Below are 27,976 nucleotides of genomic sequence, written 5' to 3'. Positions count from 1 at the left end.
GCGGCCACGGCTGCCATCTTAGCAAGTCCTGGCGTTGCGGCCTTGTTGTTGGAGGTGGCCTTCGCGGCGGCCCTCGACCTCACGGAGAGACGAGAGAGTCAGCTCGCTGACCAGCTTTCCTTCCCTCGGCCTCGACAGGCCTGCCGGCCCGCGTCCGGAAGCGGAGGCGCGGGTAGCCCGGCACGTGCAGGGCCCGAAGCCAGCGGTTAGTCACAGCGTCGCCCGGAAGGATGGGCCGGTCTCGGAGCCGGAGCTCGTCCCGCTCCAAGCACACCAAGAGCAGCAAGCACAACAAGAAGCGGAGCCGGTCCCGCTCGCGCTCTCGGGACAAGGAGCGCGTGCGGAAGCGCTCCAAGTCCCGGGAAAGTAAACGGAACCGGCGGCGGGAGTCGCGGTCCCGCTCGCGCTCCACCAACACGGCCGTGTCCCGGCGCGAGCGGGACCGGGAGCGCGCCTCGTCCCCGCCCGACCGCATCGACATCTTCGGGCGCACGGTGAGCAAGCGCAGCAGCCTGGACGAGAAGCAGAAGCGAGAGGAGGAGGAGAAGAAGGCAGAGTTCGAGCGGCAGCGGAAAATGTGAGCTTCCGCGCGGGGAGGGGTGGGAGTGAGGCGGGGGAGTGGTGAGGGGAGATGGTGACGGGGGCACTGGTGAGGGGGGCGGTGAGGGGTGACGGGGGGAGTGATGAGGGGAGTCGGTGACGGGGGGGGCATTGGTGAGGGGGCTGGTGAGGGGAGTGGGGGTGACGGGAGGAGTGGTGAGGGGAGAAGGGGGTGGTGGGGGAGACGGTGACGGGGGGGCATTGGTGAGGGGAGTGGTGAGGGGAGTGGGGGTGGTGAGGGAGAGGGTGACGGGGTCAATGGGGGGTGGTGAGGGGAGAGGGGCTGACGGGGGAGTCGGGGTGGCAGGGGAAGAAGGGGGTGACCGGGTCAGTGGGGGTGAAGGGGGGTCAGTGAGAGATAGCGGCGGGTGGCGGGGACACTGGGGGTGCCGGTGAGGCGCGAGAGTGAGGGGCGGCGAGGAGACGGGCGACGGCTGGGTCGGGGTGGGGGGAGGTGAAGGAGGTTAGAAGGGTCTCTGGAACCGGGCCCTGTGGGCCTGCAGCCTCGGCGTCTGGAAAGGCGGGGGGTCAGGACCTACCCGCTAGTTGGTTGGGAAGGAAGACAGCGGGGACCAGGCCTGGGAGGACTTGGAGGAGAGCGCGTTTTGGCGCGAGAGGCGGCGGCAGGGAGTCCCGGAAGTTGGGGGTGCAGTTCCGAGCGGGCGGGGAGCCGCGTCGGCCCCCGAGGCTGACGAGGGATGCGGACCTCTGTCGCGTCGGAGACGTAGGACCCGAATTCTCGGGGATAAAAAAACACACTCAAAAACTAGGCGCTGAACTTCCGTGTGTTCCTCCTGTTGAGTGATGTCGTGGTCGCTTTTCCCTTCTTGAGCCTCTTTTTTTTTTTTTTTTTTTTGAGGTGTAAAAAGCAAAACGAACGTAGCTTAAGTGTACAGTAAGATGGGTCTTGAAGCGTGCGTTCACTCGTGTAACCACCATCCCGAGCAAAGCCGACTCCTTCCTTTTGCTGTGCCAAGTCGCTCAGTCGTGTCCGACTCCGAGACCCCGTGGGCTGCAGCCCGCTTGGCTCCTCTGTCCATGGGAATTCTCCAGGCAGGAATACTGGAGTGGACTTTCATGCCCTCCTCCAGGGGATCTTCCCGACCCAGGGATCGAACCCAGGTCTCCCACATTGCAGGCTAATTCTCTACTGTCAGAGCCACCAGGGAACTGTACTAATGTTGTGTAGCACACTTTGGTGCAAGTCTGTTGTTTCCCCTTGTGGTGTACTTGCTGTTGAGAGGACAGTAATTGCTTTTACTTTTACATTGATCCAATGTAGAAGAGACACCTCTCGAGTTATCTTTTGATCTAAGACTAGGCGCACTTAGTCCCAAGCCAATGAAATGGCTTGGGATAATATGGTCTAATCATGAAATTTTGGTTTTAAAGTGTAGGGTTTTGTTCCAGTTCAAGACTATGGTACTCTGATGCTCTGGGTGTTCTTTCTCATCCAGAGTTGCCTTGCTGACTCTACCTGTTTAACCAGCTGTCTTCCTTGGCTCTTGAGTGCATGTTCTGAAAGTGCCCAAGAGGCAGGACAATTACTGAATGTTGAATTTTCCCAAGACAAGTTTATCTTGTATACTGATTGTGCAGAGGTTTTAACTTTCTCTGCAGTGTGGCTTGTTTCTAAAAGCAAATCATTAAGAGGTCAGGGAATAGAAAACTAATATTGCCGTGGAAGCATTACCCAAAGAGTCCCTTCACTGCATTCCTTTAAAACATGCGCAATGCTTTGATTTTTCCTTTGCAGTATCAGTGATTGTATGAACACCAAGTACACATAATTGTGTTGGAGGAAATTTCAATTACATAGAATCCAGTTTTTTGGTCTGGAACAAGATCCTTAGTTGTAAAGATTTAGTTCTCAAATAACTATCAACAAAAGAGCGTTTAAAAAAACTAAAACATCTCTGAGATAATATTTACATGAGAAACCAAAGGATACCTCCAAAGAGTAATGGTTGGCCACTCACTAGAAAGCTTAAGACTTATAGGAACAGTATGTATGGGAGAAACAGTTAGAAGGATTTAGCAAACTTCACACGAATAGCAGAGAAGAAATCCAGAGATGAAATGAGAATTTAGAGCAGTTATATAGTTCCAAGTTGATAGAGGAGGCACACTTCCATTAGCATGCATGAAGGGAGGAGGGGGTAGAACTAGCATCCACCTTACACTGAATTCCTGTGTGTCCTGCCGATAGTCACTCAGTCATCTCCGACTCTTTGTGGCCCCATGGACGGTAGCTCACCCGCTGCTTTGTCCATGAAGTTCTCCAGGCAATAATACTAGATGGGTTTCAGTTCAGTTCAGTCGCTCAGTCCTGTCCGACTCTTTGCAACCCCATGAATCGCAGCATGCCAGGCCTCCCTGTCCATCACCAACTCCCAGTTTACCCAAACGCATGTCCATTGAGTTGGTGGTTTTATCCAACCATCTCATCCTCTGTTGTCCCCTTCTTCTCCTCCTGCCTTCAACCTTTCCCAGCATCAGGGTCTTTTCCAATGAGTCAACTCTTCACATGAGGTGGCCAAAGTACTGGAGTTTCAGTTTCAGCATCAGTCCTTCGAATGAACACCCAGGACTGATCTCCTTTAGGATGGACTGGTTGGATCTCCTTGCAGTCCAAGGGACTCTCAAGAGCCTTCTCCAACACCACAGTTCAAAAGCATCAATTCTTTGGTGCTCAGCTTTCTTCACAGTCCAACTCTCACATCCGTACATGACCACTGGAAAAACCATAGCCTTGACCAGATGGACCTTTGTTGGCAAAGTAATGTCTCTGCTTTTTAATATGCTATCTGGTTGGTCATAACTTTCCTTCCAAGGAGTAAGCGTCTTTTAATTTCATGGCTGCAATCACCATCTGCAGTGATTTGGGAGCCCAAAACAATAGTCAGCCACTGTTTCCCCATCTATTTGCCATGAAGTGATGGTGCTGGATACCATGATCTTAGTTTTCTGAATGTTGAGCTTTAAGCCAACTTTTTCACTCTCCTCTTTCACTTTCATCAACAGGCTTTTTAGTTCCTCTTCACTTTCTTCCATAAGGGTGGTGTCATCTGCACATCTGACGTTATTGATATTTCTCCTGGCAATCTTGATTCCAGCTTGTGCTTCTTCCAGCCCAGCATTTCTCATGATATACTCTGCATATAAGTTAAATAAGCAGGGTGACAGTATACAGCCTTGACGTACTCCTTTTCCTGTTTGGAACCAGTCTGTTCCATGTCCAGTTCTTAACTGTTGCTTCCTGACCTGCATATAGGTTTCTCAAGAGGCAAGTCAGGTGGTTTGGTATTCCTATCTCTTTCAGAATTTTCCACAGTTTATTGTGATCCACACTGTTCAAGGCTTTGGCATAGTCAATAAAGCGGAAATAGATGTTTTTCTATAACTCTCTTGCTTTTTCGATGATCCAGCAGATGTTGGCAATTTGATCTCTGGATCCTCGGCCTTTTCTAAAACCTGCTTGAACATCTGGAAGTTCATGGTTCACGTATTGCTGAAGCCTGGCTTGGAGAATTTTAAGCAATACTTTACTAGTGTGTGAGGTGAGCGCAATTGTGCGGCAGTTTGAGCATTCTTTGGCATTGGAATGAAAACTGACGTTTTCCAGTCCTGTGGCCACTGCTGAGTTTTCTAAATTTGCTGGCCTATTGAGTGCAGCACTTTCACAGCATCATCTTTGAGGATTTGAAATAGCTTAACTGGAATTCCATCACCTCCACTAGCTTTGTTAGTAGTGAGGCTTTCTAAGGCCCACTTGACTTCACATTCCAGGATGTCTGACTCTAGGTGAGTATTCACACCATCGTGATTATCTGGGTCGTGAAGATATTTTTGGTACAGTTTTTCTGTGTATTCTTGCCACCTCTTCTTAATATCTTCTGCTTTTGTTAGGTCCATACCATTTCTGTCCTTTATCGAACCTGTCTTTGCCTGAAATGTTCCCTTGGTATCTGTAATTTTCTTGAAGAGATCTCCAGTGTTTCCCATTCTGTTGTTTTCCTCTATTTCTTTGCATTGGATGGGTAGCCATTCCATTTTCCAGGGGATCTTCCTGACCCAGGGATCGAACCTGTGTCTCTTGCAGTAGGTACTGCTTAATATGGTCTAATCATGCAGAAGAGACAAGTGAAAGGTCTAGGTTTCACAGCCGTGGGAATGGGCAGAAGTAGTTGTCTATCTACAAATTGTGTTGGTTAGCTCATTCAGCTAATGCTGAGGGAGCATTTGAGAAGTGCCGAGCACTATGCCAAGAGCTGTTACTTTGAGAGGTGATTGACCCTCCAGGGTCTCAGTCTGGCCTGAAGATGGGTAGATGGGTAGGTAGATAGTATTACAGTGTGGCAAATTCCGTGATAGTGATGGGACTGAAAAGGACGCATCCTGGACAGCTCAACACCTTAGTTCTCTTGACGAATGAGCGGCAGATAAAGATAGGAGACTGTCAGGCTCTCCATAGGAGGATACATGCGGACCCAGGGAGGAAGTGCCCCACCCCTGCCAGAATAAAGGGAGAGGTGCAGATGATCTTAATGTGGAGTAAAGAGATGAATATGGACTTAAACATGAAATTCCTTAGGCACTAAAGTCATGGAGTACTGGAAAGGTAGATAGAGGCTGGGAATCATGGGAAGGGTCTTATAGGCTGAATTATGGACCTTGGATATCATAGAAACCAGAAGGGTTTAAAGCGGACAAATGGTGTGGGGTTGTTAGTTTGTTTGTTTTTAAACGGATCGACTGCTGTGTAGGATAAATTGCAGTAAATACACGTAAGGAGTAGTGAAGGAGCAGTTGTTGAAATGGACAAAAGGGGCAGATTTAGGAAACATTTAGAGCAAATAAAATTCGATGTGAAACATAAGGGAAGAAAGCATTATTCTTGGCTCTTAAGTTTATATTGTGGCCGTTGCACCTCAGCTACCAGATGTTTAAGTCATGACACTATGGGTCAGACTCAGATAAAATGTCAGAAGCCTGGTGGATGGTGGAGGGGGAAAATTAAAGGGAGTTTCCACTTGGCACTTCCAATGTAGGCATTAGATTTTGGATATAGTGAGTTTATCCAAGCTTGATAGTGGGGGCCTGAAACCTGAGAACCCTTGAGGGTAGATAGAATGACCCAGGGAGAGTGTGGGGAAGAGCGGGGGTCACAGGGATGTGTGTGTTTACCATTGGACAGAAGGAAAGTGTGTGGTTGGGCAGTGAGTGAAGAAGGAGCAGAAGAAGACATACTGTCGAGTGTACCTTCTTGTGAGAGATCCAGTGTGAGGTGGAGAGACAGCAAAGTTAAAATTGATTGGGCTTTAGCAATTAGAAAGTCTCAGTAAGATTGGAAACTAGGCTTTTTTGCCATTTACACTCTTGAGACCTTGAATAAACTACCTACCTTTGAGCTTGATTTCTTATCTGTAAAAATGGAGATACCTATCTTGTTTATTGTGAAGGTTAGAAATAGTGCATTTGGGGTACCTAGGTGATATTTGTCATGTATGCAGTGAGACTCAATAATGTTGTTTGTAACTTACATACGCGCAACCAGATTGAACCTGGTGAATTTAAGAAGTGATCTTACAAGTCATAATCTTAATACAGTAAAAGGCAGACCTTAAAATTAAAAAATTCTTGAAATTATGAGATTGATAATTCAGTTCGAAAGATCTCCTCCTCCTCATGTCCCAGTCATTCAGTGTTGTGCTCGCTCTCTGCTTCTGCACCCTTACCATTTTTCATGTTTTATTTTGAGATGCTTTATGCCTGATGTAATATCTGTTGGGGAAAGAGAAAGAGTGACTGAAAATGACTTGCAACAAATCAGGATAATAGTGACATAGTAACTTTAGTGTTCAACTGCATGACATCTTGAGCGCTTTCTAAATGAGAGTATCTGAAGTGAACTGGGGTCTGTCTAGTGATTCTGAGAATACTTAGGAGCTTATTGTGAGAGCAAATTCAGTGTGTTGAAACTGCATATCAGGGCGGGTAGGGCTTTGAGATGAACTTTAGGGAGAAAGGTCAGGCTGATGTTGAAAAGAATTGTATCAATTTTTAAAGTAATTATTTTGTAGCTAAATTTTTGTGCATACCTGTGCCTTCCACATTTGTGTGTAGAAACAGTGCAGAGTAGTAAGTAGGTCATTACCTGTGGAGTAGCTAGGTTGAGGGTCACTCCTCAGTCACCTGCTTTGCCTCAGAGGCCATCAGAGATGTACATGATGCTGTGGTGTATAGAGCTTTGGGCAGAGTAGTCAGTGCTGAGTAAATACTGTTTGCTAATGTTATGAAGCAGTTCCTAGAGTTAAGCTCCTAGCACTAAGTTTGTACATTTTAAAGACTTAAAAATAATATTTCTTGATACTCTGTGCAAAGTCCCACTTGAATTAATGGTGCTGTGTTGCTGGGCCTTTGTTCTAGTGGTTGGCATTTTAAGGTTGATTGTGATCAGTGTTTTTAAAAGACCTGAGACAATGGAGAAAACTTGGCTTTGATTCACCCCTTTCATGTGTGACAGGTTCTTAACAAGGGGATGAATTTAGCAAAGGACTTTGAGGGAAAAAATTAGAGAAAAGAATCAAGGATGATACTCCTATGACCAAAGCTTAACAAAGGGGTATGCAATGATTGTAGTGATAGGTCTCATAAGATACTAATGATGAAGTTGGGTTGTTGTTTTTTTTCCTTTTCTTTTCTTGAGAAAGTTTCAGTGCTTCTTTGGAAAGTCAGCCTAATAGCTGCCTTATCAGCGATTACGATAATAAATTTGTTTGTCATCAGTAAAAATGAACTCAATTTTTTTTTTTAAGAGCTATCCACCCATCCCACCTTCCTTCAGCCGAGTGGTACGGGAAAGCTATGTTGTACTAGCTTTTATTCAATTTTATACCATATATCTTTGCCTTTGTGGGAAGACAGACAAAGAAAGGGATCCGGACAGAAGAAGGGCGCAGTAAAGGGCTGCAGAGTCACAGTCAGGAGCCCAGGCTGTGGTTTCTAGCGCAGCACCCGCTGCCCAGCGGGTGGTTCCCCAGGGGCCCGTCCTGGCTCTCAGGTGCTTGATTCCCCTGTGCTTGTGTCACTGGGGTTCTGGATTCACGTGTGTGGAGGGAGGGGATTAAAACAGTATTGGGCCTTTAACTTTTTCAGAGCTGGATCTAGAAACTGATTAGCGCTTTCTGACTGCTGAAGTAGCCGTTTTAGCCTTACCAAGAATAGCGGCCGTTATATTGCTGATAACCCTTGTGGGGGCAGCTTTGCCCTGGTGCCCTGACCCTGCCTGTCTCCTGGCAGGGCACGCAGCAAGGCCTGTTTACAGTCTGGGGTGGGGGCGCCTGTTCCTCCAGGAGCAGAGAGAGATAAGCAGCCTTGTGAGAAAGTCCACTGGGCCGTTTCCCATCTCCTGGTTCCAGTTAAGCTTGGCAGTTTCCGCTCGCCCGCCCCTCGAGGCTGTGAAACTGCTGAGCTGTAGTTAGAGCTGACTCCTTAGCAGCAGCCATCTCTGCCTACACTGCTTGTCACAGTGTGTGGCCTGTCACCTGGCCCCTCTGGTTTGGTGTCCGTCAGTGGGAGCAGAGACCCAGGGAGCTCATACCATGCTGGTGTGGCTTTTGCTGTAAGTAATAACACTGAATTTATTTAGGCTCATTTTTTGCTTACTGACCAAATCTGTGGAAATGTGGCCCCATCAGCCATTGTGCTGTATTGCTGTCATTTAGGGACTGTTTGCTTGTCAGAAACACTAAATATATGTCAAATCTCTTCCACCTTTACCAAACTCCTTAGTTAATTAGTCAGCTTTTATACTGATAACCTAACTCAAAACCTTATCCCATTCTTTTCCCTCTTTACTACTTTGTATGGAAAGTTTTAATTGGAACTTGGTTTATAGTGTCCTTCTTTTAAGAGTTGAGTTGTACCATTTTTGAAATTTTAAAATGAAATTTCTTCTAGACTTACACATTTATTAATTTTATAAGAACCAGCTAACAAAAGGTGTGCAGGGTATGTGTATACTTTTAAACTTGGTGTTATGAAAGCTTTCCAGTTTACCAAAATGGAGTACTGTAATCCTCATACATCATACAGGTTCAGCAATTGTTAGCCTTGCTTGTTTCTTACATATTTTCTTTCTCTTGGGATGAAGTAGAGAAAGAGCATGTTTATATTTGAAATACAGTTTTAATTTGTATTGAAGTCACTGCCTGATTTCCTTTAGATATTCTGGTCACTCATTTTTAGTGCTGGAGTAGATGTCTGTTCTCTTTTACTGAGCTGTTGTAGATGAAGGCTTATTGGAACTGCCTTAATACTATATTTTGTTGAAACTAAAAAAAGGAAAAGGAGCATAGAGTACATGTTAGACTTTCATGTTTTTTCCCCCAATTATAATCACCAATAATGTAATATTGGGAAGAGATAGTTAAGAAATAAGCAACAGAATCTTCAGAATGGTTATTGCAGATATCTGGAACCTAATAGAAATTATGCTTTTTCAAGAAGCTACTATCTCCCTGGTAGAAATACGTAGAGATTATAAATGCAGAAACATATATGAATCGGAATGTTAGATATGCTGGTGTTAGTATGGTATCACTGAATAAATAACAGGAGTTAAGAATGAATGCACCTTAGTGGGAGTTGAATCACCCCCCAAAATAGTTGACTGTAGTGGATTAGGATATTTAAAGGTCACTTAGAAACTATGAAGTCTTAACTAAACAGATAAATTGAATGACTTCATACATACATAGGAGTCATCAAAAGATAGAAAGGTTACAGATTTTGTTTAATTTTGTGGTTGTGAGAAACTGAAGCATTAATGGATTGACCTCTTAGGATTTAGGTATACTTTCAAAGTTCTTTGCATTCATTTCAGCACAGATTGTCTCAAATAATGCTGTTCAATAGAAATATAATGTGAGCCAGATTAAAAAGAAACCAGTGAAATTAATTTTAATATATGCTGTATCTTTATTTTTTTCTTTTTACTAATCTTCAGTTCAAATTGGATGCATGTGACTATTGGCTGTCATATTGGAGATCACTGGTATAAAATGTGCGACGTTTCCACCATGGTGCCTTGATAAATGTCAGTATCTTCAGCACCGAATTTCACCTTGAGTAATTAAGTTCATATATAATATCTAAATGGGATTAGAATAATTAAGCAATATCATGCTTCATTGTTCTTTTTAGAAGAAGTGATGATAAAAATGCATTTCATCCACTTCCCCGTATCTGGAGAAGGAAATGGCAACCCATTCCAGTGTTCTTGCCTGGAGAATTCCATGGACAGCGGAGCCTGGTGGGCTACAGTCCATGGGGTCGCAAAGAGTAGGACACAACTGAGTGACTAGCACTCCCCATATTTGGTAGAGCTTTGAATTGACAGTCAATTAATAAAAGAAAGAACAGGTTCATTAAAGGGTAGAAGTTGCGAAGCTAGATAAGTCTCTGTTTTCTCTAAAAGCTGTAGTACTATTGCTTTCACACTCTGAATCTCTTTGAATCTGTATTTATTCTGACCTTGCTTGTAAGTGGGGGAGAAGGAATCAATTTAGCTGGTCTGAATTGCTTGCTACATAAGTTTCTCCTAACTTCTCTGTAACTCATCGCTTAGATTAAATGGATTGGCAGATGAGCAAATCATATATTTAATAGTTTGTCCTTTCATTATAAAGCTGATAATGAAAATAGATTCCCTGTTTCAGATTTACTCTGCGGTTCCTAAAGCTAAGGCATTAAGCTCTTTGTATATACTAGTCTTTTTGTATTTACTTTAGAGAGTGACAGAAGAAAAAACCATGATCTTATATTTATTTGAATTTTGGTATCACTTAACCTCTTGATATCTATCTTTTCCATGTATGTTATGTGAGAATGAATTGTGAAATCATAGATATATATAATTGGACTCTGTTTTACAGACTTAGAACTAGTTTTCTTTCAATTCTTGGTTTACTATATTATCAAAATCACCTTTCCCACTTTGTTTGCTAGTCGGCAGCAGGAAATAGAAGAAAAACTCATCGAGGAAGAAACAGCACGAAGAGTGGAAGAGCTGGTGGCCAAACGGGTCGAGGAAGAATTGGAGAAACGGAAGGATGAGATTGAGCGAGAAGTTCTCCGAAGGGTGGAGGAAGCCAAACGCATCATGGAAAAGCAGTTGCTCGAAGAACTCGAGCGACAGAGACAAGCTGAGCTTGCAGCACAAAAAGCCAGAGAGGTAACGCTCGGTCGTTTGGAAAGTAGAGACAGTCCATGGCAAAACTTTCAGTGTCGGGTGTGCCTCCTGCTCAGTTCAGAAAGAGATGGAATACAGACTCATTCCTTTCTCGTCTAAACGTAACATTGCTGTGAAGTTAATTTTTTAGCCTATTCAGATGTGCTGACTGATACTTAAAAGTTATTTCCATAAAACTATCCAAGGATACTTTTTGATTGAATGGAACTGGCTTACATATTTGAGAAGTGTTTGAAACTTTTGCCATGGCTGCAGGACTTACATTCTTCTTTGGGAGGGTGGGGGGAGACAGGGAGTGGTAAAGGAGAAGGTTAATAATCCACCTGTGGTTATGTGTTCTTTTCTGTTCATCACTCTTACTGCCTAGACTGTGAGAGGCTTTTTGCCTTCAGTCAGATTAAAAAGAGCAGGGCCTAACATTGAGTGACAGCACCTGCTTTTGATAAATAGGTTTTCTTGCTCTTCTTTTTTTCCTCCTTTTATTCCTTGCCCCCTACCCCAAATCCTGCTTCAACACAATGGACTAATTCTAGCATTCTGATCATAAGGCCCTCCATTTTCCTAATGTGTTTCAGGATCTTTTTAGGAAAAATGTCCAGATTATTCATCCACTTTTTTAGTATCTACTAACAACTCCTTTTTTCCTCTAGAGAGTTATGAAGGAACAGGTTGTCCTTGTCTGGAGTCAAGCTAAACACACGATTTGTTTTATCAGCAGCTGGAGCAGAAGTTGAAAATGTCTTTCTGTGAGACAGTAATTTGCTACTGAAGCTTTATGGCTTGTTTGCACTGATTACTCCAGGATCCTAAAACTTGCTGAAAAGTCACTGAAACACTTGAGGCAAATTACTTTACAGCACTGAGTGTCCCTTAACATAGTTGCATAATAACTGAATTCCAATGATAGAAAATAGAACCCGTAGTTCTATTTTGTTGAACTTCAATGTTTCACTCAAAATAATGTGATTCATTGTCATTTTTAATCTTGGCATTATTGTGGACAAGTTGACCTTACATTAATCTCTGTTTTCCAGTAAGCTTCGTTTTTCAAATGCATTTTCCCTCGTGCTGTCTTTAACTAGATATACATGTCTATATTTAGTGCATGTCACAGCCTCTGCAATTGAGTATATGAAATTTTGATTAGTGTTTTTCATGACGAAGATACTTTTGGAGTAATGGTGCTGTCTTGTAGCGAGTTATTAATCATAGGAAGATTTTTTTCTCTTCGTTTGCTTTTTGTTTCATATTAACAAACTTTTTTTTTTTTTTTTTAACACGGACACAACCCTCTTGACAGTCTTCCCAAATATTAAAATCATTTGAATATGTATGCTGTGATCTCAACACTGCCCAAACCATCAAGCAGTCTTCATATAGTTTGCATTATAAAATCTCATTAAATTCTCCAAGAAAAAATAAATTACAGAATTTTATTTCCTGACCATGCACCCCCTGGATTCCTGATTTTCAGTTCAGATTGTAGATGACAAGATAAGCTGCCTTTAGAAAGTGTCAACAATTCTGAATGTTAAGTCCATTTTCCCCATGGAAGAAGCCCTTAGTTCCATGAAGTATGGATTACCATTTGTATTTTTCACTAACAGTAAATGTATTTTTCTTATTAATTGTTTGCCTTAGGAATGATGAATTACATTTTTTGTTCCTTCTTACCATAAACATCTGCACTCCCCAGCTCAGCCTTCCTTGTATGTTGTTTCCTTATAAATGGTTGAGCTGCGGATGCAGGTTTTGCCACGCTAACAGTACAAATCATTTTAAAGAGGAAGCTGGCGCGTATGGCAGCCGAGGAGCACACTCTGCAGGAGACTGGACAAGACAGTAAATATGCACCTTTTAATGCTGATTAAAGGAGTATAGGTAAAGAATGCGTAGGTATACAGAATTGGTGAGACAAATATTCACTTATTTATCTTTTGTATGTTGTTTTTTAATTTGGTAAATGCTATCCAGTTTGTAGTTGTCCTTGTTGATTTGTGTGAAGTTAAAGTATTAGTCGTAACTGCCAGGAGCCTGTCATTAGGGAGGGTGTAGGCGGTTGCTGTTTGGAATGGGGGGGGTGATTGAACTAGCGCTAGAGGCAGGGTTAGCGCTGCGCAGTGTGCCTTTGTCAGACAGCAGGTAGCGGCTCAGCTGCCCTGTTAAGTCAGATCAAAAGTTCAGAGGAAGATTAGCAAGTATTTTATCAATTAAAAAGAAACATTTTATCTTTCTAACATCTTAACATGTCCTCCCCTTTAGGAGGAAGAACGTGCAAAACGTGAAGAGCTAGAGCGAATACTAGAAGAGAATAACCGAAAAATTGCAGAAGCACAAGCCAAACTGGTATGTATAAAGCATACATGACACATAGTCCAGAGTTCTCAGGACTGTTTTAAGGAATTTGAGGCAGGAGTAGGAATAGTTCACTAGATTTTAGCTACTGTTTTTAGAGGAATCTCTTTGGGGCAAGCCAGAAATTCTGGTTAATCTGCAGAAAATTCCAGAATTCACAGTGGTTTAGAACAGATTCTCTAGGGGAAATTGAACTGTCCCTAATTTTTTTCTATCCTAACTTCATTCACATTTCTTCTCTACCTACCACACAAAAGCAAAAGTCTGAAGGTATTTACACGCACTAATATGCAATATTTCACTTGGCATAAGTTGCTGTTATCAATTACTAGACAGAATAAGTATACAGTATTTGATAAAGTGTACCCGGTTAGTAACTGTTCTGTGTTTTTCAAGTTTATAATCTAACAAGGAATAGAGACTTAAATAATTGCATTATGAAATAGGCATATGAAAGGACATACAATTTTTACATTTCATTCAAGTCAACATAAGAATACCAAAGTAGATTTTTTAATAGAAAAGCTGATACACATCACTTCTGTTTTTCTTTCCCATTCTGTGTTTTAGTACTCCAGTTTTTTGTGTTTGTAGCATATACTAGCATTTAAAAGTAGATCAAGTTTTTGTTGTAGTAGGATTTTCCCATTTAAAAGTGTGAATATATTTTGAAGCATACTCAGTATGATGAAAAAGAAAGCTAGAATTAAAGGAATATAGATATAAATAAACAAAAAAGGATAGTCAGACACTATAAGGGAAAACTTTCTTATACAGATGGCACATGGGAACTCTACTTCAAAGTAAGAATATAAATCAAGGATGGAAGGACATGAACATAACGATGAATGAGCATTAGTGGTGGTTCCTGCCCAGGAATGAAAACATGGCCCAAGAGGGACTTTTGATTGTAGACAGGATTTGCCTAGTTAGAAATGGTTGTGAATAATATAGCCACAGGAAAACATTTGCTACTAAGTTATGCTGTAGACTGGGGGGGGGAAGCAAGATGTAGGTTCCATTTAAGTGGTTTAGAAAAAAACAAATTCTGTGACTGTGTTTATAAAGGCACAGAAAAAGATCTGGGAGTGTCTAAGCAATTTGAGTTTGGGCAAACTCCGAGAGATAGTGAAGGACAAGGAAGCCTGGCATGCTGCAGTTCACGGGGTCGAAGAGTGGGACAAGCACTTAGAGGTGGATCCTTACGGCCAGGTGGGGGGTGAGGGAAGACCGCAACTACTTGTTTATAATGCATAAGAATGTGACAGTGAAACCACCAGCAGTTGGTCCTAGAGCATGATCTTTTACAAGATAACGTACCCCACGTAAGAGCCAAACTCGAAATACTCTGAACAACTTACTGAGCTTGACATAAGGACTCTTACTTAATATCACTGTCCTGGTTAAAGTGAAAGCCACAGGGAAAGGGGAAGACTCACTTCTGCTTTACCAAAGAAAAGACATTAAAATCTGCTTAGGTAGAAAAGACACCATGAATGTGAAGTGGATGAGAAGTTATAGTAAGGTGTATCACTGTATGCTGATGAACAAGTATGTGATAATTTTTTTTTAAATAATTCCACATAAGGAAATCTCAGTACAAATAGAGAGTGTAAGTTGGAAGTGTGCCTCTTAAATTTAGTTTTGCAAGTTGAGCTTTGAATGGTACATGCAGTCTGGTTTGTAAGGCATGAATATTTGCAGAAGACAGGAGCAGTGTAGTTTAGGTTGAAACACTGAAGCAAAATTACCCAGCAGGTGAGGTGGCATTCCTTTTAGAACATGGTGTAAGAGATTGGATAGTAAAGGGGTGGATAGTAAAGGGGTTTGGGTTGTGGATGGCCTGAAACGCTGGATGGTGACTCTTGAAGTAGGTATATGCTGCTGAAGTCCTGATCCCTCCTGACCCGAGCTGTGTGGGTGCCTAGGGACAGCTCAGGGTTCGGTGTTCCTCTAGGAGTGTTTACCCACATGAGCCATAAATTCAGTCTTCTGTTTGTCATTACTGGGAAAGGATGAGCAAACATACCATACTCTGGAGCCGCTTCTTAAGTGGTAGTAAAACTGGCCAGATTTTATTTTTATCTTCTAATCCTGGTTTGCCTCAGACCCCTACTTTTGCAAAACAACAGTTAAGATGCATTATTAAAAAAATGAGGTCAGAGTGCTGTAGAAGTTGCTGAAATGCTTACTGGCTTCTCTCTTGTGGGTCAGTGACAGTTTGCGCGGTCCTGGGTCCCTGGACCATACTTAGACCCGTGCTGCTCCAGGGCAGCATTAATAGACTGTGCAGTGACACTACTGTTAACTGCATATTGCCAGTGAAACTTGGGTGAAAAGAAAGGTATCGAAAGGGAAAGAAGCTTGAATTTCAGGAAAGTTGGTAAGAATTTGAACATAATCAGTTCATTTGCTTCTTAGGTTCAGTAAAGTTGCAAGTATAAGTTACTGTTCATGTTGGAAAAGATTAATTTTTGTTTATTCTCTTGGTGAACATTTCCTTGCAGGGAAAGTAGAGTATCCTTTGTGTAGGAAGAGACAGAATGTATATATAAAACATTGAGTTTCTTTAATTTTTATTTTCTCTCCTCTTCCTCTGAATTTTGAGTACAGTTCTTTAATTTTCATACATATTTACTAAGAAATAGGCTTACTTGGTGGCTCAGTTGTAAGGAACTTGCCTGCTAACGCAGGAGACACAGGTTCAGTCCTTGGGTCAGGAAGATCCCCTGGAGAAGGAAATGGGAACCCACTCAGTATTCTTGCCTGGGAAATCCCAGGGCTAGAGGAGGCTGGCAGGCTACAGTCCATGGGGTCACGAGTCAGGCATTGCTAGGGAATTCTACATGGAATATATTGAAAATCTTGTTAAAATGATAGATATAATATATAAAGAGCAATATGGAGATAAAAAAAGAGTCAAGTCTCTTAAAAACTTTATTGTATTAATTGTGGAGACAAGGACAGTTCCGAGAAAAGTCAACTAATAATATGGAACTGCCTGGTAAGGAGTATGAATTATGTGAGACGACTGACATAATTGCCCTGAGAACCTTCCTGGAAGAGAGACCCCCGGATCTGGACCCTGATGGACAGTTAAGAATGAGGACAAGAGTGTGAGGAAAGAGTGTAGAGCAAAGGCCTGTAGGGAAGTAGAATTGGAGAAATCTCTTTGGGGGATCTCTTGGAATAATGGGAAGAGCAGTAGTAGTTGTGGTAGTAAAAGCACTTTGTGAGTAGCCAGCTGTGTGATAAGTGATGGGAGAGTGGGTGTGATGGGTTCCATAAAACCCCTGCTTAGTAGGAAACAAACGACCCTCTCTCTGCTCTTGCTCTGACACGACGTGCCGCATTTGAAGGCCTTTCCTCCTCGCAGTGCCCAGTGCTGCTGGCAGGGATGTGGTCCCAGGGACCCTTTGTGCAGAGCGCTGTCCTGGGAATGGAAATGGGCATGACCACGTTCAGTTCAGATCAGTTGCTCAGTCCTTTCCGACGCCTTGCAGCCTCACGGACTGTGTCCCACCGGGCGCCTCTGTCCCTGGGCTTCTCCAGGCAAGAGGACTGGAGCGGGTTGTCATTGCCTTCCCCAGGGATCTTGCCAACCCAGGGGTCAAACCTATATAATACAGGGAAAGTAGCTAAATACAAAACTTACATACATACTTTGATTTTCCTAATTTGAAATGTACATTGGCACATTTAATAGAAAAATGTGCCAAAGTGCTGAGAAAAGATCTAATTGGTAGGCTTGTAAGTGATTTTATACTTTTCTCCAGTGTCTACATTTTGTCCAAGAAATACATGTCACTATTGTGGTCATGTAAGAGTAACTAGTAAAGAAAGTAAACTTAAGCCACACTTAGACTAACTTTTTAGTAGGTCCTCGTGACAAAACTACAGAGATAGATCCCAGTAATGTCTGTAATAAGGAACACATTAGCTAAGTGCTGGGCTCTCACATGTGATAATCATGTTAAGTGGTCTAGACCAAGAGTAATTTTTGCTTATTTCGATTCCACATTATCAAGATACTTTATTTTATCTGTTCATAAGGAGACAAAATATTAACCAACATACACACTTGATTTATAAAATCAAATGAAAATTAACCAGAATGTGAATTGACTTGGCTTGGCTTTTTGGCAGATTGGGTTCAGTTCTTGGGTTAGTATTGGCAGTGCACAACCATCATCAAATATTTGCAAGGCTGTTAGCACTATGAGATGGAGAATTTTAATTTTCTTCAGTGTTAAAATAATACTTAAAAACTGTGTGAACATCGTCTTCTTTGCACTGTTTTAGTGATGTGTCTGGGAAGAGCCCATATACTATTCTGAAATGTATATGAATCTTACTTATTCAGAAAGGGAAACAAACTAAATGAAGGTGATAGGTGTTGGCATGGAATAAAATGTTTTAGGAGGTTATGTCAGTAGGAAAAATGACCCTCAGACGGTTCCCTAAAATTGTAGATCTATCGTATATTTCCTCTCTTTAATTTTGAAATAGTTTTCTCCTTTTCCCCTTATCAGAAGGGGAGATTTCCCATGTTCATTGTGCTACATGACAGTTGGTATCTCACCAGTTTGAGAGATTTAAAAAATAGTACCACAGTTTACTATATATGAAATGTATCCATATTCTTAAAGTAAACCGGATCTTACTTTGCAGTTAGGAGAGGCTCTAAAACAGTTTTTAGAAAGGTTCAGGAAAGCGCTTTTTTAAAGTATGTGTGTGTATGTATTGAATATAGTTACTCTCATTGTTTCAGGTGCCCAGCAGGGTGCTTCAGGTACACCTGTACACATATATTAGTTTTGAAATTATTTCCATCACAGGTTGTTATAAGATATTGACTATCTTTCTCTATGCTATACAGTAATAAACCTGTGTTGCTTGTTGCATATCTATTTTTTAATTAGAAATCTAGCATTCCATTCATACTAAGACAAGTGGAATCACAGTGTCATAATTTTTTAGGCAAAAAGTCAAAAAGTTTTCTAAAATATATATTATGTGTACTATGTATGTATACAAAAACTTTTTAACTATACTTGATAAAGGCTTGAAAAAGAACACCAAAAAGAGATATGGAGAAATTGGAGAACAAACTAAATGAAATGGGAGTGCTGAATATGAAATAGAAAAATAGAAGCAAACTAGATAAAAGTAAAAGGTCATCATATAATCTAGTTGTTTAAACGTGACTGCTCATTAGAAACATATCTGGAGCTCTGGAGAAAAGGCAATTCCTGAGCATTTGTATTTTTCTAAAAAATTTCAAGATAATTCTGATATATATGTGGATTTTAAAAAATGTTTACAGGTTTTTCTATTAGATTCTAGTTTTGATGATACAGAGTTCTGTTACTTTTCTGTTGACCAATCATGATACAGTGGTATTGAGTAATAGTTACATAATCACAATAGTAAAAATGTTTTATCAGTTTTCACAATCAGTACCAGACCCCCCCCCCCAAAATAAGGATAATTACAATTACAAGCCACAATAGGAACATGTTTAACTTAACAATATAATATAATCACATACAATTTGAGGTGTTAGGCAGAGTGATGTGGTAAGTGGAAGTGCGTGCATGCACATGTCTTCATCCCCTCAGTCAGTCAGTGTCTTTTGGTTGGTGCATTTAATATGTTTACATTTAACATAGTTATTGATATTTGTGATCCTGTTACCATTTTCTTAATTGTTTTGGGTTTATTTTCTTTGTGTCTTTTCCTTTGTGTTTCCTTCCTCGAGAAGTTCCTTTAGCATTCGTTGTAAAGCTGGTTTGGTGATGCTGAATTCTCTCAACTTTTGCTTGTCTGGAAAGCTTTCAATTTCTCCATCAAATCTGAACAAGAGTCATGCAGGGTTGAGTATTCTTGGTTGTAGGTTTTTCCCTTTCATCACTTTAAATACATCATGCCATCCCTTCTGTCTCATAGAGTTTCTGTTGAGAAATCAGCTGATAGCCTGATGGGAGTTCCCTTGTATGTTATTTCTCATTTTTCCCTTGTTGCTTTTAATATTTTATCTCTGTCTTTTAATTTTTGTCAGTTTGATTACTGTGTGTCTCAGTGTGAGACACCTCCTTGAGTTTATCTTTCCTGGGACTCTGTGCTTCTTGGACTTGGTTGAATTTCCTTTCCCATGTTCAGGAAATTTTTAGCCATTATCTCTTCAAATATTTTCTTAAGTCCTTTCTCTCTCCCATCTCCTTCTTGGAACCCTTGTAATGCAAATGTCGGTGCGTTTAATTATCCTCAGGTTGTCCCAGAGGTCTCTTAGGCCATCTTCATTTCTTTCATTCTTTTTTCTATATTCTGTTCTGCAACAGTGATTTCCACCATTCTGTCCTCCATTTATCCGTTCTGCCTCAGTTATTCTGCTGTTAATTCTTTCTAGTGTATTATTCATCTCTATTTGTTCTTTAGTTCTTGTAGGTCTTTGGTAAACGTTTCTTGCATCTTCTCAGTCTTTGCCTCCATTCTTTTTCTGAGATCCTGGATCATCTTCAGTATCATCATTCTGAATTCTTTTTCTAGAAGGTTGCCTATCTCCACTTCATTAGTTGTTTTTCTGGGATTTTATCTTTTCCCTTCATCTGGGACATAACTTTCTGCTCTGTCATCATGATTAACTTTCTGTAATATGGTTTTTGTTTTAGCCGCTGTGAGGCTGTGCTTCTTGCTGCTTCTGTCTGCCTTCTGATGGAGGAAGCTCAGGGGCTTGTGTAAGCTTCCTGATGGGAGGAATGGGTGGTGGGAAAAACTGGGTCTTGCTCTGGTGGGCAGGGCCTTGCTCAGTAAAGCTTTAATCTGATTATCTGCTGCTGGGTGGTGGGGTGTCACACTCTGTCCCTGGTGGTTGTTTGGCCTGAGCTGACCCAACCCTAGGGTCTCCAGGGCTCTGTGGTAGGGTTAATGGCAGACTCCCAGGGGGCTTACACTGCAGGGGACCCTCCAGTGCCCCTGTCCCTGTGGTGAGCCCCTGGCGACCTGCGCCTCCACGGGAGGCCCTCCAACAGGGGCAGGCAGCTTTGGTTCCGTCTCGTGTAGGGTCACTGTTCCTCTTCTCTAGGTCTTGGTATGTGCAAAGTTTTGTTTGTGCTCTCCAAGACTGGAGTCTCTGTTTCCCACAGTCTCCTGGGAGGCCTATGATCAAATCCTGTTGACGCTCAAGGCCAGATTCCCTGGGGATTCCCAGTCCCTTTGTTGGATCCCAACTGGGAACCCTGACGTGGGGTTCAGAACCTTCACAACAGTGGGAGATCGTCTTGGGTATTATTGCCCTCCAGTCTGTGGATCACCCACCTGGCAAGGATGGGGTTTGATCTTGTGGTGATTGCGCCCCTCCCACCCTCTCACTGCGGCGTCTCTGTCTTTGGACGTGGGCGTCTTTTTTTGGTGGGCTCCGGTGTCCTGTTGATGGTTGTTGTACAGCTAGTTAAAGTTTTGTTGCTCTCGCAGATGAGTGCACGTCCTTTTACTCTGCCATCTTGAACCAAAAGCACTTTTTAATGTTTGTATAGTAGACTGAAAAATACCTCCAACCCCCTAAAAAAAGATATCCATGTTCTAATCCCCAAAACTTGGGAATGTTATCTTATGTGACAGAGGAAGAGTTTTACAGATATAAGTTCAGGGTCTTGAGGTGGAAAGTCTATCCTGGTTTATTACTGTGCCCTGAATGCCTTCAGGCATTCACCGACTCATCACTGACTCCATGGACTTGAGTTTGAGTAAACTCTGGGAGTTGGTGATGGACAGGGAGGCCTGGCATGCTGCAGTCCATGGGGACGCAGAGTCAGACACAACTGAGCGACTGAGCTGAACTGAATGCCTTCACATGTATCCTTTCAAGAGGGAGCTAGAAGAGGTTTTACCACAGAACACACAGGAGATGGAAAGATACTAGCCTTGAAGACAAAGAGTGATGTGGTCAGAATGCAAGAAGTCCTCCTCGCAGCCCCCAGGAGCAGGAAGAAGCTTGCAGTGGACTCCCCTAGACCTTCGTGAGGGAGCACAGCTGCTAACACCTTGGTGTGGCCTAGCGATGCTGATTTTCTATTTCCAACCCTCAGGTGAACTTTGTGTTGTTTTTATTTCAGCCTACCTAGTTTGTGCTAACTTGTTACCTTAAAATGTGGGCTTATTTTTGGAATTGGACAGTGGATAGAGGCTGGAAGAATTTTGAGGCCTATGATAGAAAATGCCTGGACTGCTTTTGAGAGACTCTAGGTAGGAATATGGACTTTATAAAGTGCCTCTGGGCACTTCTGGTTAGGGGTGGGAAGAAAATAAATAACATGTTGATGGAAACTAGAGGCAAGGAATTCCTTATTATATAGTGGGAGAAAACCCAGCTGGATTGTATCCTACAGTTGTGTGAGAGGCAGAACTTACGTAATGATGATCTTCATGTATGACTGAAGATACTTGTAAGTAAAGTGCAGTCTTGTTTCTGCTCATAATTTATGTAAAAGAAGAGAGAAATTGAGCAAAGAACCAGGAAGTAAAATAGATGAGAACTTGATGTTTGTTCTAGAAAGAAGGCCAAGGGTGTGACTGGACATCTTCCTAATGCTGTAAAGGTTATACATGTAACTCACAGGCTACCTCAGCCATTTTAGCAGAAGCCAGGAGTAGGTGAGATTATGCAAGAAGGACCCGTGGAAGAGCCTGTTGGCTCATGGCCAGATGTGCCTAGGAGATCAGCAGAAGCACTGCCAACACGGACTGATAGAGAAGACACCGTGGCAAAAGACTTTCAGACTCCATAGCAGATGCAAAGGTGGTGTGAAGTCAGAACAGAGATGGAAGGATCCTGGCGGAAGGAATGTGGCCCCGGAATGTCAGCACCTTGATTCTGCTGCAGTGATAACTGCCTGCTGGATTCACTTCTGTCATTTTAAGCTGTCCAGTTTGTGGTAGTATGTTATAGTGCCTGCCTGAAACTAACGGTTGTAAAGAGAACGGAACATTTGTAATAGAGCTGAGTGTATGTCAGTTGACTAGTAACGACATGTTTATACATTTTAAGAGATGGGAAAACATGATATGGCATCACATTTAAAGGTCAATTTAAATATCTTAATTTGAGATGGAACGGTGGGCAAGTTAGGGTTTTCAGGCATTGAGAGGCTTGTCCCCAGATGATAAAGTAGAAAACTGATTTAATATGTTGTATTTTCGGCAACAGTTTTTTTAAAAACTGTGAACATTAAATCTATTGACACTGTGCGATGTGGTGTGAAGGACAGAGGCTATAGAAACAAGAAAGCCACTGAGGTCAGTGAAAAGGTGGGCACTTGATAAGGTGGAAATAGAAATAGTAAAGAGAATAGCTGAACTTGGTGAGTGGTGAGGGTGTGCAGAGAGAGGAAGAAGAGGAAAAAGGAAGAGAAGGAAGTCTGCAGTAGGAACCTGGAAGGCCGGGTGTGATCATGCTAAGGACCAGGGGTCACCAGGCATTGAAGGGAAATTTTCACAAAAGGGATGGGTATTGAACAAGACAAGCAAAAGAACTGAGTAAAATAACAGAGAATTTAGGGCACAAAATTAAAAGAAGTGCATCTAGAAGAGTACAGTTTCTTTTTTGTGAAATTTTAAGACACGAATGGTGGAATCCTGAAAGCGTCAGCTATCTCTTTTGGCAGTAACGACAAGCAGCCTCTCCAGAGATCTGGAAGGCAATGATTTCTGTACCCAGTGTTTCATACCATGCTCAATTACCAGGCAGTTCTTGAAGCAATTGTTTGTACTTTAGGTAAAATGAGAGAGGAGATGTTATCTAACATTGAAGTTTGGAAAGTATGTTTGTTACAAAGGTAGCAAAGGGGAATTAAACTGAGCAGAAGGGACTAGGAGGAGGGTGGTTACTATTTCTCTTTAGATGAGTAGCTAATGATACAGTGATGGTATATATCCTCAGAAGGTGTCTGTCAGAATAACTAAATTAACATGGGCCCCTGGGGGGAAAAAGGGTATTACTTTTACCTTTTTTTTTTTTTTGGCCTTGTGCATGAATAACATAAAATAGTTTGCTAAGGGTCAAAACTAATTACTTCAGATTTTCTTTTTAATATTTTTTACTCATTTTTTAATCTAAAATGGAACTTATGTTATACTTGTTAATACAGGGGAGGGTGTGTTAAAATTGCAAATTGGCAGAGTGAAACATATGCTTTGGAAGGTTAAAATGCAGAAATTCACATTTCCAAGTTAGGGGCATGATTCCTAATTGTAATTTTTAAAAATTTTTTCCCATTATTCCTGTTATCACTCCTGATACATATTTCATAAAAATTCATACGTGATGGTTTTCAGTATCACACTTGGTAAACAAATTGTAACTAAGAACCTTGATCCAAATTGTAGACAGTGTAAGGAGAATGCTTAGAAAGGAGTTAATTTTTAAAAAGGTAATAGAACCTCTCGTTAAAGAGGGACAGGGAGACAAAACATCCTGGGAGAGGGGCTAGGTAGACCCTTCTATTATGGCAGTATACTCTGCTTTTGTGTATTTCATCTCAATTCTTTTGAATGGGGTGAGGGTTGAAAACCTTTCTGAGACCAAGCGGGGCCCTGGGTGCCGTGGCCCGGAAGGCTGGCCCCGCTGTGACGACTGGCATCGTCGGTGTGGACCCTTCTCTCCAGGCGCCGTGGTGTGAGAGGACTTGGTGCTGTCCCCCGGTGTGAACACGCCTGTGCGTGCCCTCCCCCTCCTCTGGAATAGTGGTTTCTTCTGTGCACGTTGGAAATGAAGAGGGAGAGGAGTCGTGTGCACTTGGCTGCAGACGGGGCCATGAGAGACGGAGCAGCAGGCCAGCTACCTGAGAGGGCTGCACGGCTCCGAGGGAGCCCTGGCCAGGCGGCCGCGGAGCCCGCCACCCACAGGACAGGCAGGCTTCATCTCCTGCCCGCCACTGCGTTAGCATGAGCGAACACTGGTGTTTCTCAGCTGGCCTTTTTAAATGTGAAATGTACTCTGTTGTCAGGGTTTATCAATTTACCAACATACTTGTTAACTTGCAGTTGAAAAGGACTTTGTAATTTTATCAGTTCAACATAATTTTCTTATTTTAGAGCTAAAATAATGGTTTTTCTTCTTTGGTCACTGTACTTAGGCCTCAGATATTTTTTGTTTGGCTTAGAGGATAATTTCTAGTATTTATAAAGTATTGTACTTTATAGTGTGCTCTCATAGTTATCTTATTTCATCTTGTAATTACCCTATGCTATAATTACTCTGTGATCATTTCATTGTTATTGTCATTGCTATTGGAATCATTATTTATATATAAGGGCCAAAAAAAATTAAAATTTCCCCAAGATTATTGAAGTACTGAATCTTAAAAACCAACTTTTATGCATGTCAAATTCTTCCGTGTTTTACAAAAGCCTTAACAGGCCACATTTTGGGATACGTGTTCTTTACACAAAGACACTTATTTCCGCACCGTTTTATTTGAAAATGTCTGTTTTGTTACTCTTTATTTTCTTCTTGCAGTTCTGTTGACATATAATTGACATACAGCACTGTATAGGTTAGTGTATAGCCTAAACATTTGGCTTATGAAATGATTACCATAATAACGTTTATTGAAAATTCTATCTTTTTTCTTTTTTTGCCAAAAAATATGCTTGGTTTAAAGCCGTAATGACAAACTAGGAGTGTGTGTGCATGAGGACAGGAAAGATGTGCTTCACGGCTGAGAGAAGCGTGCCCTGTCTGGTGCTGGTGAGGGCGCCGAGCCTCAGTGCCGAGCGCCGCCCCAGCTCGGTCATGCTCCCTGCTGCACCGACTCTGCCCTCGCCCGTATCTGTAGACTTAGTGAAAACGAACCTTTTCTTTTTCTTCACTCAAATCTGAAGTTAATTTCAGTATAGTTGGAATACTTTTTTCTGTCTGTGAAGGAAGTTGCTTTTTAAATCTTGTTTAATTTCTTTGATTAGGTAATATCACATGATTCTGAATTTAACAGCTACACAGTATTTTCTTTTATAGGGTTTTTCCAGTCTTTTACAAACCATGTTGCAATAAATTTGTTCAATTTTGCATGTATGCAAGTATATTTATAGAATAAAACTAGTAGAAAATGAAATTGCTGGATATAAAAGTGCTGTGAAAATGTAGTTTGGGGTAGATAGTGTCAAAGTGCTTTTCATAAATTTCTCAAGTGGGTTGTTGAGGTTGTGATATAAAATCCTTCAATCCCCAGGGTTCTTTCTAATATGCTTTCCTCGAGGCTGAGTTAGAACCTTAGGGATGTTTGTATTGGTGAAAGTTTCCGAAGCACAGGCATGCACCCTGCGAGTCTTGGCTACACCTTGATTCAGCTGCATGTGCCATGCCCTGGCCATCTAGAAAGCAGTTTCAGGAGAAGAATGGAGATGAAAGCAATGAAGTTTTGACTTTGGAAATATAAAGGCATTCAGATAACGTAGTGAATATTTTACGATCAAGGTCAGATAGGGAAAAAAGGACGACTCAGTGATAACTGAGATTCAGAAGTCAAGGGTTAGAGCAGGTTTTCCAGACTTTGGCGCTCTTAAGCTTAGAAGTTAGACGCTTGTTGTGGGGGCTGCCCCGTGCCTTGTAGGCTGTTTGACAGTCTGTTTCCTACCCACGAGATGCCAGCAGCAGTCCCTCAGTCGGGATGACTCAAGTCACCACCACACACTACCTGATGTCCCCTGGGGGAGAGTGGAGTGGAATTGCACCTAGTTGAGAGTTTAAGGAAGTGGATGTGATATCTCTGGAGAGAAGAGCGGCTTGAGGAGGAAGGAGCTGGTGAGAATGGCCTGCATTTTCTTGGTGCAGAGAGGAAATCTGTAGAGAACACAGGAAGTGGGTTGCTTGAGACTGAAGGCATTGAAGGCATTGCAGAAATTAATTTTATTGGTGTCTATTGAAAATAGCCAAGGAATCCCAAGAATACTGGCGTGGGTAGCCTATCCCTTCTCTAGGGAATCTTCCCGACCCAGGAGATATACCTTCAGGTTAAAGATAAACCTTCTGGTTAATTTTCTTGAAATTGGACTGCAAGGAGATCAAACCAGTCCTTCCTAAAGGAAATCAGTCCTGAATATTCATTGGAAGGACTGATGCTGAAGCTGAAACTCCTAATACTTGGGCCACCTGATTCAAAGAACTGACTCATTGAAAAAGACCCTGATGCTGGTAAAGATTGAAGGCAGGAGAAAGGGACAACAGAGGATGAGATGGTTGGACGGCATCACTGACTCGATGGACATGAGTTTGAGCAAGTTCCAGGAGTTGGTGAAGGACAGGGAAGCCTTGCATGCTGCAGTCCATGGGGTCGCAAAGTCAGACACAGCTGAGCGACTGAACTGAACTGAACTGATTGAAATTTACATTTTATAGTCAGCCAAGTCAGAAAGGTTTTGTTATTTTTCTCTCCAGAAAAAAGTTTATTATTTTTTGGTTGTCAATATGACAGTAAAATGTAGCACCATTGAGGATCTTTTTATGCCTTTCTAATTAAAAATTTAATTAAATTGGTAGATAGCATACTCTTTAGAATTCATGCCTGGATTTGTAATTGACAGTTTGTTAGTCCAGTTACTAAAACGGTAAATAAAAATAGGTAATAGGACAAAATGTATACTGAGCTCAAGGCATGAGTATAGAAACTTCTTTTCATCTTCAAAATGTTCACGTGCTTTCCTAATGATTTGTTCATGTATTTTTCATAAAAAACAATATTGGAAAATGTTGGAATAATTTATAAGGAGTTCTTTTCTACTTTGTCAGTATTTTTCCCTGATACCTTCTATGTCATCTTAGGCAAGATTTTTTTAAACATATACTTTTGTATACCCCTTTTGATTAACTTGTCAGAATATTACAAATAAAAGATAAGATTCTAATTTTTTACTTTGAACTTACAGGCTGAAGAACAGTTGAGAATTGTTGAAGAACAAAGAAAGATTCATGAGGAAAGGATGAAACTAGAACAAGAGCGACAGCGTCAACAAAAAGAAGAACAAAAAATTATCCTGGGCAAGGGGAAGTCCAGGCCGAAACTGTCCTTCTCGTTAAAAACCCAGGATTAGACTGCAAACTCTGAACTTTTTACAAAGAAATATGGAAAAACTTTGTATGGTAGCTTCATGTTGAAGTGGTTTTTTTTGTTTTGTTTTTGTTTTTTTAATTTGGAAAATCTGGAAAGTTAGCTTGTTTTAATAGGGGCTATGCTCTACAGTTCCTTTTTTCCCCCGCCCACCCCCCCCAACCCCCGTTAATGCCCATTAAGTCAGATCCTTATCAGATCATTGGTACCTTCTAAAAAGCGATCTATTTTTCACCTGTTGGACTGTTGTGTTAGTGGTCTGAGGAAGAACAGATCACTGGTAAACTATGGATGGTCTGATAAGGTTTTTACTGACCCACTGACTTTAGAGTTATACTCTGTTTACTACATCATAATGCTGGTTTTGCTGACTTTTTGTTTTTTTATATATTTATAAAAAAAGAAAAAGTTGGTGATTGCATTGGAAGCCCCAGGGTGTCACTGGACCTTTGTGGTGTATTGTTAACCAGTGTCTCGTGATACCGTTGCTCTTGGTGTTCCTGACACAGGTAAGGAAACAGTTGGTCAGCTCTGGTACAAAATACATATACAATTCAGTATTGTCTCTGTTCACCTTGTTTTTATTTCATTGACAGAATCAAACCAGCATTCCCCACTGTGTAAATAAATGATTTTGCTGAATAAAGTAAAAGTCTTAAATTCA

General features: G+C 41.7%; 1 protein-coding gene across 3 annotated transcripts; it reads left to right on the top strand.

The window, feature by feature from the left end:
* Nucleotides 1-27,976, top strand: ARGLU1 (arginine and glutamate rich 1). Of its 3 annotated transcripts, none has more exons than XR_010658563.1 (4): nucleotides 1-577; nucleotides 10,612-10,837; nucleotides 12,640-13,201; nucleotides 27,131-27,195. XR_010658563.1 is itself a non-coding variant. In XM_065902433.1 (4 exons), the coding sequence occupies exons 1-4, from the start codon at nucleotides 231-233 to the stop codon at nucleotides 27,293-27,295; spliced, it is 822 nt and encodes a 273-aa protein (XP_065758505.1). In that variant the 5' UTR covers nucleotides 7-230; the 3' UTR covers nucleotides 27,296-27,976. The 3 variants fall into 3 exon arrangements, 1 of the variants encoding a protein (XP_065758505.1); XM_065902433.1 differs by having other exon boundaries at nucleotides 7-577; nucleotides 13,118-13,201; nucleotides 27,131-27,976; XR_010658562.1 differs by lacking the exon at nucleotides 27,131-27,195 and having other exon boundaries at nucleotides 4-577; nucleotides 10,612-12,697; nucleotides 13,118-13,201.

Source organism: Muntiacus reevesi, chromosome 11 (genome assembly GCF_963930625.1).
Source record: "Muntiacus reevesi chromosome 11, mMunRee1.1, whole genome shotgun sequence".
In the NCBI taxonomy this organism is placed as follows: domain Eukaryota; kingdom Metazoa; phylum Chordata; class Mammalia; order Artiodactyla; family Cervidae; genus Muntiacus; species Muntiacus reevesi.
The sequence above is the reverse complement of the archived record's forward strand: the minus strand, read 5'-3'. Positions and strand labels throughout refer to the sequence as shown.